The sequence below is a fragment of the Peromyscus leucopus genome, chromosome 1 (assembly GCF_004664715.2).
Source record: "Peromyscus leucopus breed LL Stock chromosome 1, UCI_PerLeu_2.1, whole genome shotgun sequence".
Lineage (NCBI taxonomy): Eukaryota > Metazoa > Chordata > Mammalia > Rodentia > Cricetidae > Peromyscus > Peromyscus leucopus.
The window spans coordinates 123,563,241-123,582,934 of NC_051063.1; the positions used below are offsets into that span (position 1 = coordinate 123,563,241).

The 19,694-nt window shown below is 44.9% G+C and overlaps 1 protein-coding gene across 2 annotated transcripts in view; it reads left to right on the forward strand.

The window, feature by feature from the left end:
• Sec11a (SEC11 homolog A, signal peptidase complex subunit) overlaps positions 1–19,694 on the forward strand; it is a 43,239-nt gene that overhangs the window by 4,622 nt on the left and 18,923 nt on the right. For both annotated transcript variants that reach the window (XM_028873777.1, XM_028873778.1), the window contains exon 2: positions 15,448–15,557. In XM_028873777.1, the coding sequence (XP_028729610.1) occupies positions 15,448–15,557 (110 nt within the window). The remainder of the gene's footprint in view (positions 1–15,447; positions 15,558–19,694) is intronic.

Below are 19,694 nucleotides of genomic sequence, written 5' to 3' on the forward strand. Positions count from 1 at the left end.
GTGCTGTGGTTGTTGGAAATCTCAGCTAGGACTCGGGATCCTAGTTTGCCCACTCAGTCATCTCCCCAGTCCCTGTGTTGTTGTTCCTGTTGTTTGTTTTTATTTGTTTGGAGACACAGGCTCCTCTGCAGCCTGGGTTAGTCTGCAGCACACTGTGTAGCCCAGGCTGGCCTCACATTCACGTTCATTCTCTGTCAGAACCTCTCACATTTGGAGACACAGGCTCCTCTGCAGCCTGGGTTAGTCTGCAACACACTGTGTAGCCCAGGCTGGCCTCACATTCATGTTCATTCTCTGTCAGAACCTCTCACATTTGGAGACACAGGCTCCTCTGCAGCCTGGGTTAGTCTGCAGCACACTGTGTAGCCCAGGCTGGCCTCACATTCATGTTCATTCTCTGTCAGAACCTCTCACGTTTGGCTTACATTTTTCATTTTTTTCTTCACAACGTAGTCTCCTTACGTTGTGCAGGCTAGCCTCAAACACACAGTGTCCTCACACTGGTCTCCCATACGCCATGATTATAAGCATAAGCCATCCTACCCAGCAAATTTAAACATTTTTGTCATTTGTTGTTATTATTTTGTTGTTGTCGGTCCTGCCCCCAGCTGAGGACCAAATCCAAATTTAAACATTTTTAAAAATATTAAACTTAAGAGCTGGGCATGGTGGTAGCACTTACCTTTAATACCAGGACTCAGGAGGCAGAAGCCGAGGCAGGTGAATGTCTGAGTTCAAAGCCAGCCTGGTTTATAAAGGAAATTCAGGACAGCCAGGGCTACACAGAGAAGCCCTGTTTTGGGGGCGGGGGGGAACCTGTGTGTGTGTGTGTAATATATATATATATATACACATATATATATGTATATATATATTACATATAATATACATAATAATATTATATATACTATATATAAATTAAGCTTGAGTGTAGGGAGATGGCTCAGTAGTAAAGTGCTTGCTGTGTAAGCATGAACACCTAAGTCTGGATCCCTAACACCCATGTGAAAAACTGAGTGTGACAGCATGTGCTGTAACCTCAGTGATGGGGCTAACACAGGCAGGCTGGCCACACAGTCGAGCTGAAGATTAAGACTGAGAGCAGTTGAAGAAGACGGAGTGACCACCCCCTCTGTCCTCACGTGTGTGCCCACGTGGGCGAGTGCATCTGCACACCTGCACACACTACACAGAATCACACTTCTGCGGCATAGAGCACCAAGTTAAAACAGTGTTAAACTCAGTTTATAAATCCCCCCCGCCCCGTTTAAAGTGTTTTTATTTTTGAGATTATATATATTGAGATTGTATGTAATTATATATTATATAACTCCCTTTTTTCCTCCCTGCAAACCCTCTCATGCATTCCTCTTTGCTTCTTTCAAAGTCATAGCCCTTTTCTTGACCTGCGACATACAATAAGAGTATGTTTTAGGCAGATCTCTGTGAATACAAGGCCAGCTTGGTCTACAGAGCTAGTTCCAGGACAGCCAGAGCTACACAGAGAAAACTGTGTCATGAAAAAACCAAAAAAATAGAAAAGAAAAGAGAGAGAGAGAGAAAGGAAAGGAAAAGAAGAATGTAGCAGTAGGTAGAGAGTGCAGCTCAAAGCAAAGTTCCACTTGTGATTTCCTTGTGATGGACCAGGGACGACACTAGTGCTTCCATGCTGATGCGTAACAGTCAGTTAAAGAACGCTGACACCACCCCTCCCCGCTAATAAAGATTTTATTTTCCCAATCCTATGTAAATATCAAACTTATTTTCTTTTTTATTTCACTTTCAATTAAAAAAAAGTAACAAGTAGCCAGGCGGTGGTGGCACACACCTTTGATCCCAGCACTTGGGAGGCAGAGCCAGGTGGATCTCTGTTTGAGGCCAGCCTGGTCTACAGAGCGAGTTCCAAGACTGCCAGGGCTACAGAGGGAAACCCTGTCTTGGAAAACTAAAAAAAGTGCGTGCATGTGTATCCCTAAATACATAAATACAAACTGCTGCTGAGTCCATACATAATGTCCCTTGTATGTGTCTGTTTTCAGGACTGACCATTTGGTACTGGGTAAGCAGCTGGTGTGACAGTGGGAACGATTATTTCTCCCACTGTCAGCTTTCCTTAATTGCCGGGAGTTCTTTGTCTGGGGGGAGGCCTCATAGGCTTTACCCCTTTCACATTAGCATATGTGTTGTTCAGGTCATGCTTAGGTGACCAGGCTGGTGAGACTTCATAGGTGATGCTTCTGACACAGTCTCACAGCAGACTCCCTGGTGTTCCGGCTCTTATCCTCTTTCCCCTTTCCCAGTGATCCCTGAGCCTTAGGTGAAGAAGTTGTGTTGTCGATGTATCCGCTGGACCTGGTCTCCACACTCTGCATTTGGATAGGCTGTAGTTTTCTGTAATGGTCCCTGTCTGTTACAGAAGAAGTGAGGGTGAGGACTTCACGTAGCCGTGGGTAGAAGAACAAATCTTTCGACTGCTGCTAGGGATTAGGCTGGTTATAGTTCATGACCCGTGACTTCACCAGCTCGGAGGAGTAGGCTAGGTCTCCAGTAGTCCCAGTTGTGAGTCCCCTGGTTGAGCAGGTCATAGGTCCAATGAGAGAGCTGTTGGGGACCACTGGGGCGTGTGTGTCACCACTGCCCCCCCAGGGTTAACATGCCATGCTGGTCACTGCTGTGCTTTATGGTACTGGAACTGCTAGAACTGTTGGTAGCTTCCCTCATTTGGAAGCTTGCATGGTACCTTCTGTACCGTGAAAGTTAGTCCTCAGGAGGAGGCTTTCAGGTTAGATCCAGCTGGGGGTCTCTGGGCTCCGTATCCAAAGTGCATGGTGTCTTCACAGTAGGGACTTACCTTCTATCTCTGGGATTACCACCACCACAAACACCTTTTAAAGATAAAATTTCATTAAAAAAAAATACCTCCTGAGAACTTTGTTTATTCAGCACAGTTGATGGAGTTTTTGTAGAATGATTATAAATTTGAAAATTCTCTGTATGTCTCTCTGAGATAGGGTCTCACTCTGTAGCCCAGGCTGGCTTGGGACTCCCTATGTAGAACAGGTTTGGTGATTCTTGGTGACTCTCCTGCCTCCATTTCCCAAGTGCTAGGATTATAGGCATGAACTCCCATGCTTGGCCTTGTTTGAGATTTCTTAGTGACTCAGGGATGTTGGCCAGGATGTGACTTGATCCATGCTTGAGCCCTAATAGCATCAATCTGACTCATCAAAGTTGCTTAACTCTCCACTAGTCATCTTTTCTCTTTGAACTTTTTAAAAACTTATTTTGTATTATCTGTGTGAATGTTTTGCCTGAATGAGTGTATGAGCATTATGTGGTTTTCTCTTGGGTCCCTTGAAATTGCTTGTTTGTTTGTTTTAAAGATAGGTTCTTGGCCACCAAGGCTGGTTACAAACTCTGTACAGGGGAGGCTGGTCTCCTGATCCTCCGGCTTCCTCATCCATCTCTGGCCTCCATCTCTCTTCGGAGTGCTGGATCACTGCCCTGTGCCACTGGGCTGCTCTGTATTTCTACCTAAGACAGGATGTCACTCCTTGGCCTTGGCTGGCATTGAACTCACAGAGATCTGCCTCCTGAACACTGCTATTAAAGTGCCATGACTGGCAAGTGTAAGACCCTTAAGACTTGATAAAATCTTTTATTGTGTGCTTTTTAGAATTATCCAACTCTTTTTTTTTTGTTTCTGTTTTTTTTTTTTTTTTTTTCCAAGACAGGGTTTTTCTCTGTTGCCCTGGCTGTCCTGGAACTCACTCTGTAGACCAGGTTGGCCTCGAACTCACAGAGATCCACCTCCCTCTGCCTTCCCAGTGCTGGGATTAAAGGCGTGTGCCACCACCTCTCAGCAGGACTACCCAACTCTTAATGGCTACCAAAATAGATATTTGAACTCAAAGTAACACTTTTCCATTGCCCTTATTAATGAAGTGACCCTTAGGAACCAGAAGCTCAGTGATTTCTCAGCTCTGGGCTTAACTGAGTACCTGCCGTGGGTGGTGGGTGGGTACATTACAGAATGTCCACGACTTCTGCTTTCTGTGCCACTACTCAGGAGTCAGTGGAGGGCTGTGTGTGTGCTTATTAGCCAAATGCTCTTCCACTGAGCTACACTCTTCCGTCTCTCTAAGTTGCCTAGGCTGCCTCAAACTTACGATCCTCCTGCCTCAACTTCTGAGTAGCTGGGATCAGAAGGCTGTGCCACCATGCTTGCTTGTTACTTGTGTGTGTGTGTGTGTGTGTGTGTGTGTGTGTGTGTGTGTGTGTGTGATTTTGAGACAGAATCTTATTGTGTAGCTGTCCTGGAACTAGCTCTGTAAACCAGGCTAGCATTGAACTCACAGAGATCCACCTGCCTTTGCCTCCCAAGTGCTGGGATTAAAGATGTCCACCACCATTGCCCAGCCACAATTATACTTTTTTTTTCCTTGTTCTGTTTTCTTTTTTTTCTTGTTCTGTTTTCCTTCCTTCCTTCCTTCCTTCCTTCCTTCCTTCCTTCCTTCCTTCCTTCCTTCCTTTCTTTCTTTTTTTTTTTCTAATGCTGAAGGAGGAAAGAGGTCTTAAATACAGGCTTACAGCACAATGGGAGAACCTCGGAGGGCAGAAGTTCGCTACTGATGTTTTACAATCTTGCATCTAAGCTGTTAACGCCCATTATGCAGGATACACAGACATGGAACTTCCCTTAAGCATTCAGGAGGGTGGAACCCAGCAGGGAATTAGCATAGGGAGGATATCAAGGTCAAGGTCAGCAAGCAAGGCAACAGTTACCCAAAACGGGGGCCAGGGGCCTACAGGCCCCCCTTTTACTAAAAAATGAGCTTCTGACTTAGGTTGCGTGGGACGTCAGCAGGTCACCTTACCTGTCATGGAGACGCCTGCCCAGGCCACACAGGTGCTCTAGGTTGGTGAGCAACCCCCAGACATTACCCGTCTCTGAATACTCATTATCATACAGGCTCAATCATGTGTGAGCTGCAGAGTTAACTGCTGCCAAAGATCTCAAAGTGGCACTGGGCTTGCAATCTGTGTGTTCGACATAGAAAAGACCAACAGAGGTCCTAACCCACCCATAGCCAGTAGGCTAAAGGCAACTGAGCCATTCCCTTCCTTAACGAGCCTTGCTGCAAATTGGAGTCCTTGTAAGATGGTATCCCAAAAGTAAGTGGAACTTGAGTTTATAAATTTATAATTTTCAAAGCCAATTGAAATGTATATAACTATTGAATTAAATTTATCATGCCCAATAGAATGAAAGATTAACTAACTGTGGTAGCTACTTTTGCTGCCAGGGTCTCCACTGTGCTAGCTGTAGTAAGCAATTATGAAATGGTAATCCCAGAAACAGCAGTGGTGGCCGCCACTGCTGTAACAGCAACAACAACAGCAGCAATGTCAAATTCTCTTCTGGAGTGTGTAGACATCTACTGGCATGGATACAACTCCAGGAACACGAACCGCTAAGGCCCATTTTTCTTGATCCCAGCACGACTTAGGCTGGCCATATTGGGCTCTCAATCCCCATTGGCATCGGAAGTGGAGAGTTTTTTATTAAGGCCCAATAGGTCTCTGTCATGTTGGGTTTCAGCAGCAGTCACAGGGCGCACACAGCGCTCAGGAATCTGAAGAGGAACCTCATTGTCCTAAGGAAAGACATAAACAGAGCCCCGGGCCAACACCAACACCAGATCAGGTTTCCTTCAAGTGCTAGTAGAAAGATTCTTCTATCGTTCCAGAGGGCGATTTACAACAGGAAACCTCCAGTGCTTATCTGCAGTGGATACTCCAGCAGAAACCACTGATAAAAAATTTAAAATATATAAAACAAGGGAAAGAATAGAATGTGGAGAGCAATGATGAGTCCCCAGTTCCCCCTTCTTTTACTCCAGCAAGATATGTTTGTTTGGCTCCTTTTTAAACAGTTCAAATTTTTCTTTGTTTTGTTTTTTTCATTTTTTACTTTTTCAAATTAATCAATTTATCCACCTTTCTATTATCAGCTTGATACAGTATGTGTTCCCATCTTAATTGTGAAATGTTTCATTGAGGCTTGCTCAGTAATTGAGTAAAACCAAAACTTATTATAAGCCATAGTCGTCCTAGGGTCCCCCATGCTACATATATATATATATATATATATATATATATATATATATATATATATATATATATATATATGTAGTCTCCATGGTTCTGTGGGTTGTAGTCTGATTGTTCTTTATTTTATATCTAGAATCCACTTATGAGTGAGTACATACCATGTTTGTCCTTCTGGGTTTGGGTTACCTCACTCAGGATGATTTTTTTCTAGTTCCATCCATTTGCCTGCAAATTTCATGCTGTCATTGTTTTTCTCTGCTGAGTAGTACTCCATTGTGTATATGGACCACATTTTCTTAATCCATTCTTCAGTTGACAGGCATCTAGGCTGTTTCCAGGTTCTGGCTATTACAAATAGTGCTGCTATGAACATAGTTGCACAATTATACTTTTAAGCATCCAGAAATCACTGTCTGTCATTTGAAACTGGGAAATCTAGAGTACAGCACTTATAAAGCTTAAAAGGCTTCCTCCTCCTCTTCTTTTTTAAAGATAATTTATTATGTATACAATATTCTGCCACTATGTATGCCTACACGTCAGAAGAGGGCACCAGATCTCATTACAGATGGCTGTGAGCCACCACGTGGTTGCTGGGAATTTTGCTACTGTTGCTCAATATTTTGCATCTTTAACCATTTTCTCTGTGGACCTAAAAGCATTATTCATTCCCATCAGCTTATGTGACTATGGGAAGAAGAGCAGTGTAGCTCTTCCTCAGTAGAGTTGTCTTCTGACTCGAGGAGAACAGAATCCAAACACAGGCATTTACAGGGACAGAAACTGCCTGGAAAACACAGTTGACTCGTTTCCTTTCTGTTGCTGTGATAAAACACCAACTGGAAGGCGTTGTGGGAAAGGAAAGACTTATTTGCCTTACAGTTCCAGGTTACCAGTTGTCACTGAGGGAGGAACTTCAGCCGCTGACCACACCGCGTCCAGAGTCAGGAGCAGAGGGATCGGATGTCTCCTGCTGCCTGTTTACTCCCTCTCACCAGCCCCTCCAACTCTTCTGCGGCCAGGGTGCCCGCCCAGGGAATGGTGCTGCCCAGGGAATGGTGCTGCCCAGGGAATGGTGCTGCCCAGGGAATGGTGCTGCCCACCGTGGTTTCTGTCAGCTGGCCATCAAGACAGTCCTCCACAGACACTCTCACCTGACAGTTAGATGGAGATAGTCCTTTAGTTGAGGCTCCCTTTTTGGGTGATTTCGGGTATGGCAAGTTAATGGTTAAAGCTAACCATCAAGCATATGTTAGCTGGCACAGTGTGGTTGGTGAGAACATTATTAATAACAGATTTATTATAGAAATAACCTTTCATATTGTGGGAGAAGCTACATACATGAGAGTCTAAAAGAAGTTAGAGAATCACAATTGTCATTACTGGGCTCAGTGGCCACACCCGTAATCTCATTACTCTGCAGCAGGAGGATTACCATGTTTAAGGCCAGCCTGGGCTATATAATGAGACTCTCTCGGGAGAAAATGGTCACCAGCGAGCTCTTGTGAACCTCTGGTATGTACAGATGGGTAAGTCCACATTTCCCATGGACCTGAGTCTGGATGTGGCTACTGGAGCAGGGCCGCAGAGGAAAGATGAAGCCCATGGAAGGCTGTTGCTTTTGTAACCTGTCAGCCAGAAGTAGACCTAGAGCTGCAGAGAGCAAGGACGAACTGGACTCTGGCAGTGCCTCCCAGTGCCCTCCCTCACTGTAACCATGTGACCTTCAGACACGAGCCCAGCTTCCCTTCACCTTCCCTGAGCTTTGGCAGGTTGCCCTGTGGGGCAGATTTAGTGCCGAACCATACAGCGAAGGGCACTGGGGAGCTGTGTTGATTTACCCAAATTAACAGAGTACAAAGCTGCTGCAACCTGCCCTTTGTGCCTTGGCATCTGGTCCACCTGTTCTGACCACAGCTCTCATAAAGAGGAAAGCAGGGATGCTGCTAATAGAATGTAACCTTTGTTTCCATGGTTGATCACGTGGCCAGAGCTGCTTTCGTCTGCTCTGCGCAAAGATCTAAACTGGCCATAGTTCCTTTCCTGATGCGGTGACTCAGACCTTTGCCAGTGAAGGACTAGGCTAGTGTCAGAGACCTGCTAGAATTGGGACATTGTCACTAACTTTTATGGGAACCTAAGAGTTCTCAGGATCTACTTTCTCCAGTTAGACTTCTTCCTTCACGTGATAGACTTTGATAGTCCAGACCGGTCATCAATCAACTCAGTTTCTTGCATTTTGATTCAGTGGCCTGAGGAGCCAGCCCATAGTACTCCTTAGCTTCTAGTTAGTGGAACCATTGTGTTCTCTAAGAGAGTTCTACCTGTCTCTTTTGGGAATTAAAGCCTTTAAATTAGTAGGTGTTAGAGAGTTTTGAGCATAGGAAACACTGTCAGGTCTATCTTAAGTATTTCTTTAAGGCCGGGCGGTGGTGGTGCACACCTTTAATCCCAGCACTCGGGAGGCAGAGGGAGGCGGATCTCTGTGAGTTCGAGGCCAGCCTGGTCTCCAAAGCGAGTTCCAGGAAAGGCGCAAAGCTACACAGAGAAACCCTGTCTCGAAAAACCAAAAAAAAAAAAGTATTCCTTTAAAAAATTTTAATTACATTTATTTATCCCCCCATCTCTATCTTTGTATCTCTGTCTGTTTCTCCCTCTCCTTCTCCCTTTCCCTCTCCCCCCTTCCTCTTTCTCCCCCCCCTCCACCCTTCCCCTCTGTGTGTGTGTGTGTGTGTGTTGCATGGTGGTGCACATATGGAGGTCAATACTTCCCTACCATTTGGGTCCCTTCACGTGTTGAGACATCTCATTGGCCACTGGCCTAGTGAATTCTAGCTACAGAATGTGTTGGTTGCTGTTTCAGTACATGTAACTCACTGGAGGATATTAGACATTACTCCAGCTCCACAATCCTGAGTGCCATATAGCCAGTGTCTTACCTCCCAAGTACTGAAGACAATGGATGACTTCTTAACAACTAAGCTTTTACCGTTAGAAAAGTCCCCTCGGTATATTACTTTTGTGGGTATACCTATACATTCTCTTGTGTTGTATTTTATTTTCATTCAGTTTTAACTGCTTCCTGGCGGGGGGGGGGGGGGGGGGGGGGCGCCGCTGGTTAAAGTGTATGCTAGGCAAACAAGAGGACCAGATCTAGTATTTCCAGTACCACAAAAATGCTGAATGCTGGATAAATGTAGCGGTGGGCTTGTAATTCCAGTCTTGGAAGGTGGAGCCCCAAGGAGATTCCCTGAGCACCTGGCTAGCAAGAGTAGCCAGGTCTGTGAGCTCTGTGTTTGAGAGACTGACTCAAAGAATAAGGTAGAAGAGCAACTGAGGCAGATTCCTGTAGTTGGGGATGAATTTGAACTTATGATCCTCCTGCCTCCACCTCCCCAGTGCTAAGTGGGCATTGTCATACCCAGTTTATGTGTAGCTGTGGATCTAACCCAGGGCTTTGTGCATGCTAGGCAAGTAAGTACTCTACCACTGAGCCCAGCCTGAGGTAATTTGGGGGATAGGGTCTCACTCTGTATCCAGGCTGGCCTGGAATTGGCATTCTTCCTGCTTTAGCCTCCCAGATGCTAAGGTTACAGACATGCTCTACCTTGCCTAGCTGAACAGAGCTTAAAAATGAATTCTCTTTTCTCTCTCTCTCTCTCTCTCTCTCTTTTTTTTTTAAATTTGAGATAGTCTCGTGTAGCCCTTCAACTGGCAGCCTCCCCCCACACACACACACCTTGGCTGCCCACTTCAGGGATGACAGGTGTGTGGCATGCTCGATGTTTTCATTGGACTTAATAATCTTCTTTTATAGTTTACCCTTGAACAGTGAGGAACATGCTGTTCTGGTCACTTCTTAGAAAGGTGATTCAGTTCTGTGGTGTTATTGTGCACATGTCACAGTTTCTTACTAATAGCCTGGTGTGGCCAAATGGAATGAGGTTGGAGAACTTCTTCTGCCAATCCCAGGCAGATAACAACCCTTTTTTGTTAATAATTTATACCCCTAAGTATTCGCATGTACGGTGAGGAAGCAGTAAGTGAGAGCGGTGTATTTGACTTTGGAGGGAGTCTCTTGGCAGGTGGGAAGAGAGGGAAAGGAGTAAGAGCATGGGATGCCCTGATCACATAGGACATAGCTTTCGAATGCTGTGCTTCTGTCTAGACTAACTTACTAGTCCTTTTCAGGAACTACACTTCAGCGGGCCTCTGACCTCTCTGGGTGCTGGTTAGCTAGTCAGCTGACAGAATCTAGAATTACCTGAGGGTATGCCTGTGGGGTTACCTTGACTGCATTCATTCACTGATGTGGAAAAGCCCGTTTTAATTATGGGTGGGACTATCCTAGCCAGAGGAGAGGATAAATGGAGAAAACCAGCTGAATGTTGGGCCAGCTTTTTTTCCTCTCTCTGCTTCCTGGCTGTGGATGGAATGTGACCAGCTACTTGAAGCTCCTGTGTCTTGACTTCGCCACAGTGATGGACTGTCCCTTTGAACTGTGAGCACTAATAAACCTTTGCTACTTTAAATTGCTATCTTAGCACAGAATCGGGAAAAGAAACTAAAATACTGAAAATGTAGACGATGACCTTGATTAGCCGAATCAGAGTAAAGCTCCTATAGTCAGTGTGGTGTCTGTGGAGAGGGGGGACCAAGGTAAATGGGAAAGTAACTTCTTACAGAAACATAAATCTTCATTGTTTAAAAGTTGTTTCTTTTTTTAAACTTCATTTTGTGTGTATGAGTGTTTTGCCTGCATGTGTGTATAAATGTACATGTACTGTGTGTGTGTGTGGTGCCCATAGAGGTCAGAAGAGAGCGTCTGATATCCAGGAACTAGAGTTACAGACAGTTGGGAACCACCATGTAGGTGCTGGGAACTGAACCCTGGTCCTCTGGAAGAGCAGCCAGTAACCACAGAGCCATCTCTCCAGCCTCAAACCTTCAATTTCTGTTACTGATTACTTCTTTAAACAGCAGTTGTAGGGCTGAGGCATGTAGTTCACTAGTGCCTGCTTTAGTACACGTCAAGCCCTGGGTTTGATCACTAGCACTGCAAGTGAGTTAATAAAAAATTAAAGAGCAAGGGCTGGAGAAATGGCTTAGAGGTTAAGAGCACTGGCTGCTCTTCCAAAGGTCCTGAGTTCAATTCCCAGCAACCACATGGTGGCTCACAACCATCTGTAATAAGGTCTGGTGCCCTCTTCTGGTCATACATGCTGTATACATAATAAATAAATAAATCTTTAAAAAAAAAATTAAAGAGCAATCATCAAGCCTGGTGCAGTGGTGCACCTCAGTGGTTCTAGCTGCTCTTGAGGCCAAGGCCAGAGGACCAGGAGTTCAAGACCAGCCTGGGCAACATAGCCAGACTCTTGCCCCACATACAATAAAAAATTTTAAATGTAATATGAACAAGTGGGTAAAGGGTGACTAGGTACCAAGACAAATGAAAGGGTAGGGCTAGAAAGTACTAGAAGAAACCTTCCTATTAAGTTTAGATTACAGAGAACCTTAACTATAAGGCAGATAATATGGGCCTCCAAATATTTATGGTATACTTTGACATATAAAAATAAAGGTTTTGCACAAAGTTACACAGAGAAACCCTGTCTCGAAAAACCAAAAAAAAAAAAAAAAAAAAAAGGTTTTAAAAGTATGAACAGTAAAAGTTCAGCTTTACTATTTAAAAAAAAAATTAGTTCAAGCCATGTATGGTAACACTTACCTGTAATCACAGCACTCAGAGGCAGGAACATTAACCCAAATTTAAGACCAACCTGATCTACTTGACAAGTTCTAGGCCAGCCAGGGCTACATGGCAAGGCCTTGACTCAAAAAAAACCAGAACATCAGAAAGCCATTTAGTCCCCAGTACTGCAAAAACAAACAAGTTGTAGGTGACAGATGGTTTATGAGACAGCTAACCTAGGTGTTGGGCCAGTGAGATGTCTCTTCCCCTCAAGACTGATGACCTCAGTTTGAGCCTTAGGACCCACAAAGTGGAAGAAGGGAAGCACGTCCCCAAGGTGACCTCTGACCTCCACACGTACTCTGTGGTATAAGTCTCCTTTCCTCAACCTACAGAAAAGAAAATGGCATGGAAAAAAAGCAGTTGGGAAAAGAGTCCATATTAGGAAAGACTAGAGACCTAACAACCAAATGTAATGGGAAACTTTTTATTGGATCCTAGTTAAAACCCCAAAAAGAAAGGGAGGAAGTCCCAACCATAAAGGATATTTTGCATGGTGGTACCTACCTATAATCCCAGCACTTTGGAAACTGAGGCAGGATCATGAGTTTCAAGGTCAGCATAAAATACATTAAATCCAACATTGAGAGGGCTGGAGGCCCTGACATTTACTGTAGAGCGCTTGTTTCTCTTACAGAGGACCCAGGTTCAGTTCCCAGCACCCACATGGTACTTTATAACCATCCTTAATTTTGATTCCAGGACATCTGACACCCTCTTTTTTTTTTGTTTTGTTTTGTTTTTTTGTTTTGTTTTTTTGTTTTGTTTTTTGAGACAGGGTTTCTCTGTGTAGCTTTGTGCCTTTCCTGGAACTCACTTGGTAGCCCAGGCTGGCCTCGAACTCACAGAGATCCGCCTGCCTCTGCCTCCCGAGTGCTGGGATTAAAGGCGTGCGCCACCACCGCCCGGCTCCTGACACCCTCTTTTGAACTCAGAGCATCAGGCACACACAATGTGCACAGACATGCATGCAGGGGTGAAATATTCATACACATAAAGTTTAAAAAGACTAACTTTGCCAGGCGGTGGTGGCACACGCCTTTAATCCCAGCACTCGGGAGGCAGAGGCAGGCTGATCTCTGTGAGTTCGAGGCCAGCCTGGGCTACCAAGTGAGTTCCAGGAAAGGTGCAAAACTACACAGAGAAACCCTGTCTCGAAACCACCCTCCCCCCCAAAAAAAAGACTAACTTTGCCTACATAGATCCTGTTTCAAAAATAAAGGCAGAAAAAAGTAAAACTGAGTAATTTTAATATTTTTTATTTTTAATGTGTATGAGTATTTTGCCTGCATGTATGTAAGTACACAGTATGTGTTCCTGGTGCCTACTGAGGCCAGAGGCAGGTTTAGGAGCCTGTTGCTAGAGTTTTCCTGCCTTGCCCACAGTCAGGACAAATCTTTGTCACCCGCCAGTCCCACAGCCGCTCAGACCCAACCAAGTAAACACAGAGACTTATATTGCTTACAAACTGTATGGCCGTGGCAGGCTTCTTGCTAACTGTGCTTATATCTTAAATTAGTCCATTTCCATAAATCTATACCTTGCCACGTGGCTGGTGGCTTACCGGCATCTTCACATGCTGCTGGTCATGGCGGCAGCTGCAGTGTCTCTTGCCTTCCTGTTCTTTTATTTCTCCTCTCAGTTAGTCCCGCCTATACATCCTGCCTAGCCACGATCAATCAGGTTTTATTTATTGACCAATCAGAACAACTTGACATACAGACCATCCCCCAGCACAGCCAAGTGCAGACCATCTCAGACACCTGCACTCAGGCCCATGGTCCTAATCATCCTCCATGCGGACCTGCTGGGTAACGCCACAAAGAACCCAAGAAGGGCTCCCACAGAACATACAGAACATCCCACAGCAGGAGCCCCTGGAACTGGAGCCATGGACAGTTGTAATAACCATGTGGTGCTGGGGACCAAAGCTGAGTCTTCTATAAGAGTAGCAAGTGCTCTTAACTACTGAACCATCTCTCACAGTCCCTGTTTTTTGTTTTTTGTTTTTTTGAGATAGGTTTTTCTTTGTAACAGCTCTAGCTGTCCTAGAACTAGTTCTGTACACCAGGCTGGCCTCGAACTCACAGAGGTCCACCTGCCTCTGCCTCCTGAGGACTGGGATTAAAGGCGAGCGTTACCACCACCTGGCTGTTTTTTCATTCTTGACTCAACACTAATTTTACTATTTTTCTCATTTAAAATGTCTTTCAATGAGTGTAGATTTAGTGTTATATCAGTTCAAGACAGGACATTTAGAATTTGTGGAGTAGTGTAAGTTTAGTAAACACATGTGGCCCTTATGTATATAGTTCTTGACTCGGGAATTCTTTTTGTTTTTTTAAGACAGGATCTCTCTACATAGCTCTAGCTGTCCTGGAACTCACTCTGTAGCCCAGGCTGGTCTCAAACTCACAGAGATCTGCCTGCCTCTGCCTCCTGAGTGCTGGGATTAAAGGCGTGCGCCACCACCACCAAGCAGGCTTTTTCCCCCCCTAGGTTGGGGAGGGGTTACTCAGTGGTTGTTGAGGGAGACAAGGAGCCCAAATGAGACAACAGTGCAAGGTTCTGAAATATTAGTTATTACATGGATGTTACTGGTGTTTTAGCAAACAGAATTTAGGTTAAGAGGTAAGAGGAGTGTTGGTTTTAAGTTTTACTCTAAAGAATGTCTCAAAAAAAAAGTCCAGCCGGGCGGTGGTGGCGCACACCTTTAATCCCAGCACTTGGGAGGCAGAGCCAGGCGGATCTCTGAGAGTTTGAGGCCAGCTTAATCTACAGAGCGAGATCCAGGACAGGGACCAAAACTACACAGAGAAACCCTGTCTCGAAAAAAAAAAAAAAAAAAAGAAAGAAAAACCAAAAAAAGAAAAAAGAAAGTCCTATTGTGGTACACACCTACAGTAGCAGCACTTGGTTGGGAGGTGGAAGCAGATCTGGAGTTCAAGGGTAGCTTCAGCTACTTGGTTTGAGGCCACCTTGGGCTACATGAGACACTGCTCTAAGAAAAAAGTGTCAGGACTTCAGCAGCCATAGTGGTACTACTTTGAAACTTTTGGGGTTTTGTTTGTTTTGTTTTTTGTTTTTGGTCCTAGAACTCACCATGTAGCCCGGGCTGGCCTCAAATTCGTGTAGTACTGCCCAAGTGCTGGAATTGTAGCCTGGATACCGGGCTGGTTACTTGAAACTTTTAAGAAAGGTTTTCCCTCGCATTTATTTATTTTGATAGTTTAATGGTGTGGTACTTTCTTTTTCTCTTCCTTAGATGTATTTATTTTTGAGGTGGTCTTCTGGCCAAGGTAGGCCTCAAACTCAGTAAGTAGCCTGATAATGAGGGACTTTTTACCTTCCTCCTGACTCCACCTCCTGCATGCTAGAATTATAGACATGAGTCACCACGCCCGGTCTTCTGCAGTGCTGGGGATTGAACCCTGGGCTTTGCACATGCTAGACAAGTGCTCTACCAACAGCTACATCCCTGTCTTGGCTACTTGAAACTTTTACATTAATAGCTACTATCATTTACTTGCCTGAGGGAGAATAATAGTGGATCTGATTTCTTCTCTTTGTTCCTACAGCTATATTACCAAGTCCTAAATTTTGGAATGATTGTCTCCTCGGCACTAATGATCTGGAAGGGGCTGATGGTGATAACCGGAAGTGAGAGTCCAATTGTAGTGGTGCTCAGGTAACACTGTTCTTCTTCAAAACAGAATTGCTGGGGTTACTTGGGAGAAAAATAGAGGTATTCAATCAATAAATAGTTGTATACCAGTTCCTTAGAAACTATTACCTAGGAGAGAGCCCAGAAGGAAATCGGTTTCTACTCAGTTGTAAGAAATACCATGGGAAGTGTTTCCATTCTGAACCCCAAAGGACCCATATCCTTTTCTTTAAAAACAATTGTTTTTAATTATACGTATATGTGTGTGGCGGGGGGAGGATATGCATGCGAATGCAGGGGACCAGAAGACAAACAGGTGGTTATGAGCTGCCCATTGTGAGTATCAAACTCAGGTCCTCTGTTCGAGGAGTTTCTCCAGGATCCTTTCTACTCATTGGTTGCTATGTGCTGAATGTGGTGGCTCATGCCCGTAATCCCAGTATTCAGGAATGAGGCAGGAGGATCAGGAGTTCAAGGCCAGTCTTAGCTATATATGGAGATCATGGGCAACCCGGGCTACATGAGAAGGCTGTCTTAAAAAAAAAAAAAAAAAACACAAGGTTGCTATGTGGACTTTGTTTTTGGTTCCCCCCTTAAGAAAGTGTATTTCGTTCATTGTACTTTTCCCTCAGATTCTTCTGTCTTTTTGCTCCTTAGTTTGCAGAGTATCCGAGTCCTGGGGCTTAGTTCATTAGGCTGCATAGGCCTCCACTGAAGAGTGTTCCTGCATCATGTATTCAGTGCTGGCAGCATCACTAATTATTTCCATGTTTTCTCTTGACCTTTAAATGTCATTTCTAAGCTGGATGCCAGGAATTTTGAAGGGAATAATACCATCTCTTGGTGATAATACTGAATTTTTTTCCACCTTGTTTCCATTCCTATCTTTGCACTATAAATCTTACTGACTTTAAAACCTAATTTAGTAACTAATTTTTGGAAATTACTATGTGGTTATTTAATTGAATCATTATGGCTCTGTCTTAGTTGGGGACTTACTTTGTAACTCTCAAGTCCTTTCTGGAGCTAATACAGTACAATTAGGAAGGGGGTGCAGCTGTTCCGTTGTTGAAGTTAACTTAGCTGCCTTCCTCTTTAGGACTTACGTAGGCATGAGTGATATACAGAAGCAGTAATTTTTAATAGACCCGCGAGACCGCCACAATCACTACCGTAAGTGTGCCTGCCATTTCATAAGGCTCTCCATTCTCGGTTGAGTTTCTATGGTAAGAACGCCGGGAGGGCGTTTTAATCCCAGCACTCGGGAGGCAGAGCCAGGTGAATCTCTGTGAGTTCAAGATCAGCCTCATCTACAGAATGAGTTCCAGGACAGGCTCCAAAGCTACACAGAGAAACTGTCTTGAAAAACCAAAAAAACAGAACAAAACAAAAGAATGTTAGAATGTTTGCCTTTCTTCCTTTTTAAACAGTTTTGCCTGTGCTGGCATTGAATTCATGATCCTCCTACCTCAGACTTCCAAGTGCCGAGATTATAGGTGTATAGCAACCATATCAGCTACCATCATTTTTTCTTTTTTACCAAGTCCCCTAGTCCAGTTCCCATTTATCCCAGCGGTCTCAGTCAGCTCCTAATGGCTAAAGAAACTCTCATCGGGAATAGCCCCAGCAGGAGTCTCCCAACGGAACTTCCATGATCCAAGCCCTGCACTTCCTCCCAGTAGTGTGGTTGGTGTCTTCCCTTAGTGCTGGAGGGCAGCATGAATTGAAGCTCTCTACTTCAAGATTGGAACATAAGACCACGTTAAAATGGGGCAGTACTCTGGACACGTTTCCAGTGTTGGGGAAGCCTAGAGACCACCCTGTGTGCTAGGCGAATGCTCTGCTGCTACATGACCCCTAGCAAAATTAAGGTAGTGCTTTTGGTTTGGGTTTTTGAGATAATGTCTCACACTATTTGAGGCAGGGTCTTGCTGTGTAGCCCTGGCTAGCCTGGAACTCACTATGTAGACCAGGCCGGCCTTGAACTTGGAGTGATCTTTGGTCTTCTGCCCATGGACATCATTCCCAGCTAGGTTGTTGTTGTTGTTTTTAAATATTTTTTAAGATTTATTTATTATGTATACAGAAGAGGGTGCCAGATCTCATTACAGATGGTTGTGAGCCACCATGTGGGTGCTGGGAATTGAACTCAGGACCTCTGGAAGAGCAGTCGGTGCTTTTAATCTCTGAGTCATCTCTCCAGCCCATGTTGTTGTTGTTGTTTTAACAGCTATGTAAAGGCAGAAAAAATAAGCTTTGAGCTTGATGTACAGTCCATTTAATCCAGCACTCAGGAGGTAGAGGAGCTTTGAGCTGGGTGTACAGGGCATGCATTTAATCCAGTACTCAGGAGGTAGAGGAGCTTTGAGCTGGGTGTACAGGGCATGCATTTAATCCAGTACTCAGGAGGTAGAGGAGCTTCTCAAGTTTAAAGCCCATCAGCTCTATCTATATATTGAGTGTCAAGCAGTGTCTTGGGGAAGAAAAAAAGCTTTGCCTATTACCTGAAATCTCAGTTAATATAATAAATCATGTCAGAGAGTTTTATTCCCAGAATCCAGCAATTTCACCAAAGCCCTAAAGGTAAGCTCAGTTTGCATGAATCCTCCTAGGCATATCTGACCACAGGTAGACATTAAGGTCCTTGAAGTTCAGTACCTCTACTGAAGAGAATGAAATCTGAAGTAACCCAGAAGAAACTCACGGTGTTCCCCTCCCCTTCCGGCTGTGTCATGCTCTCTCATCTCAGTGTTGGGATGTCCCCTCAGTGTTGGGATGTCCCCTCAGTGTTGGGATGTCCCCTCAGTGTTGGGATGCCCTCTCAGTGTTAGGATGTCCTCTCAGTGTTGGGATGCCCTCTCAGTGTTAGGATGTCTTCTCAGTGTTGGGATGTCCCCTCAGTGTTGGGATGTCCCCTCAGTGTTGGGATGTCCCCTCAGTGTTGGGATGTCCCCTCAGTGTTGGGATGCCCTCTCAGTGTTAGGATGTCCTCTCAGTGTTGGGATGTCCCCTCAGTGTTGGGATGCCCTCTCAGTGTTAGGATGTCCTCTCAGTGTTGGGATGTCCCCTCAGTGTTGGGATGCCCTCTCAGTGTTAGGATGTCCTCTCAGTGTTGGGATGCCCTCTCAGTGTTAGGATGTCCTCTCAGTGTTGGGATGCCCTCTCAGTGTTAGGATGTCTTCTCAGTGTTGGGATGTCCCCTTAGTGTTGGGATGTCCCCTCAGTGTTGGGATGTCCTCTCAGTGTTGGGATGTCCCCTCAGTGTTGGGATGTCCCCTCAGTGTTGGGATGTCCCCTCAGTGTTGGGATGTCCTCTCAGTGTTGGGATGTCCCCTCAGTGTTGGGATGTCCCCTCAGTGTTGGGATGTCCCCTCAGTGTTGGGATGTCCTCTCAGTGTTGGGATGCCCTCTCAGTGTTGGGATGTCCCCTCAGTGAAAGCTCTTCCCGGCCACAGAATCGTGAATTGCCTTTTCTCTGAAGATCTCCCCTCCTGTCAGTCGGTTTTTTCTTTAGACCAGGTCTTGCTGCTTGACTCAGGCTAGGCACAAACTCAGAGCTTCCCTGCTTCTGCTGCTGCTTTTTTCTTACGTTTCTTCTTTTTTTGGGGTGGGGAGGGAATTGGTTTTGTTTCCTTCCTTCCTTCCTTCCTTCCTTCCTTCCTTCCTTCCTTCCTTCCTTCCTTCCTTCCTTCCTTCCTTCCTTCCTTCCTTCCTTCTTTGTATAGTTCAAGCTGCTTGAATTCTATATGTAGTCAAGCATGGCCTTGAAATTCTCTTCCTTCTGCCTCTCTCCCAAGTGCTAGGCTTCTAGGCATCTGCCAACATGCCCAGTATGTAGTGCTGGGAATTGAACTCAGGGTTTTTGCTTGCCAGGCAGGCACCCTGCCCGATTAGTCTGAGTCCCAGACCCCAATATATAAACTTTTTATTGCCTTTATTTATTTATAGAAGTGTATAGATGCACATGTGCCAAGATGCACGCGTAGAGGTCAGAGGATAACTTATGGGCATCGGTTCTTTCCACCATGTGAGAACCAGGGATTGAACTCAGACCATCAGACTTGGTAGCAAGAGCCATTTCACCAGCACCAATGTATGCCTTTTTTAATGTGTCAGTTAAAAAACTAAAAGTGTCGCCGGGTGGTGGTGGCACACGCCTTT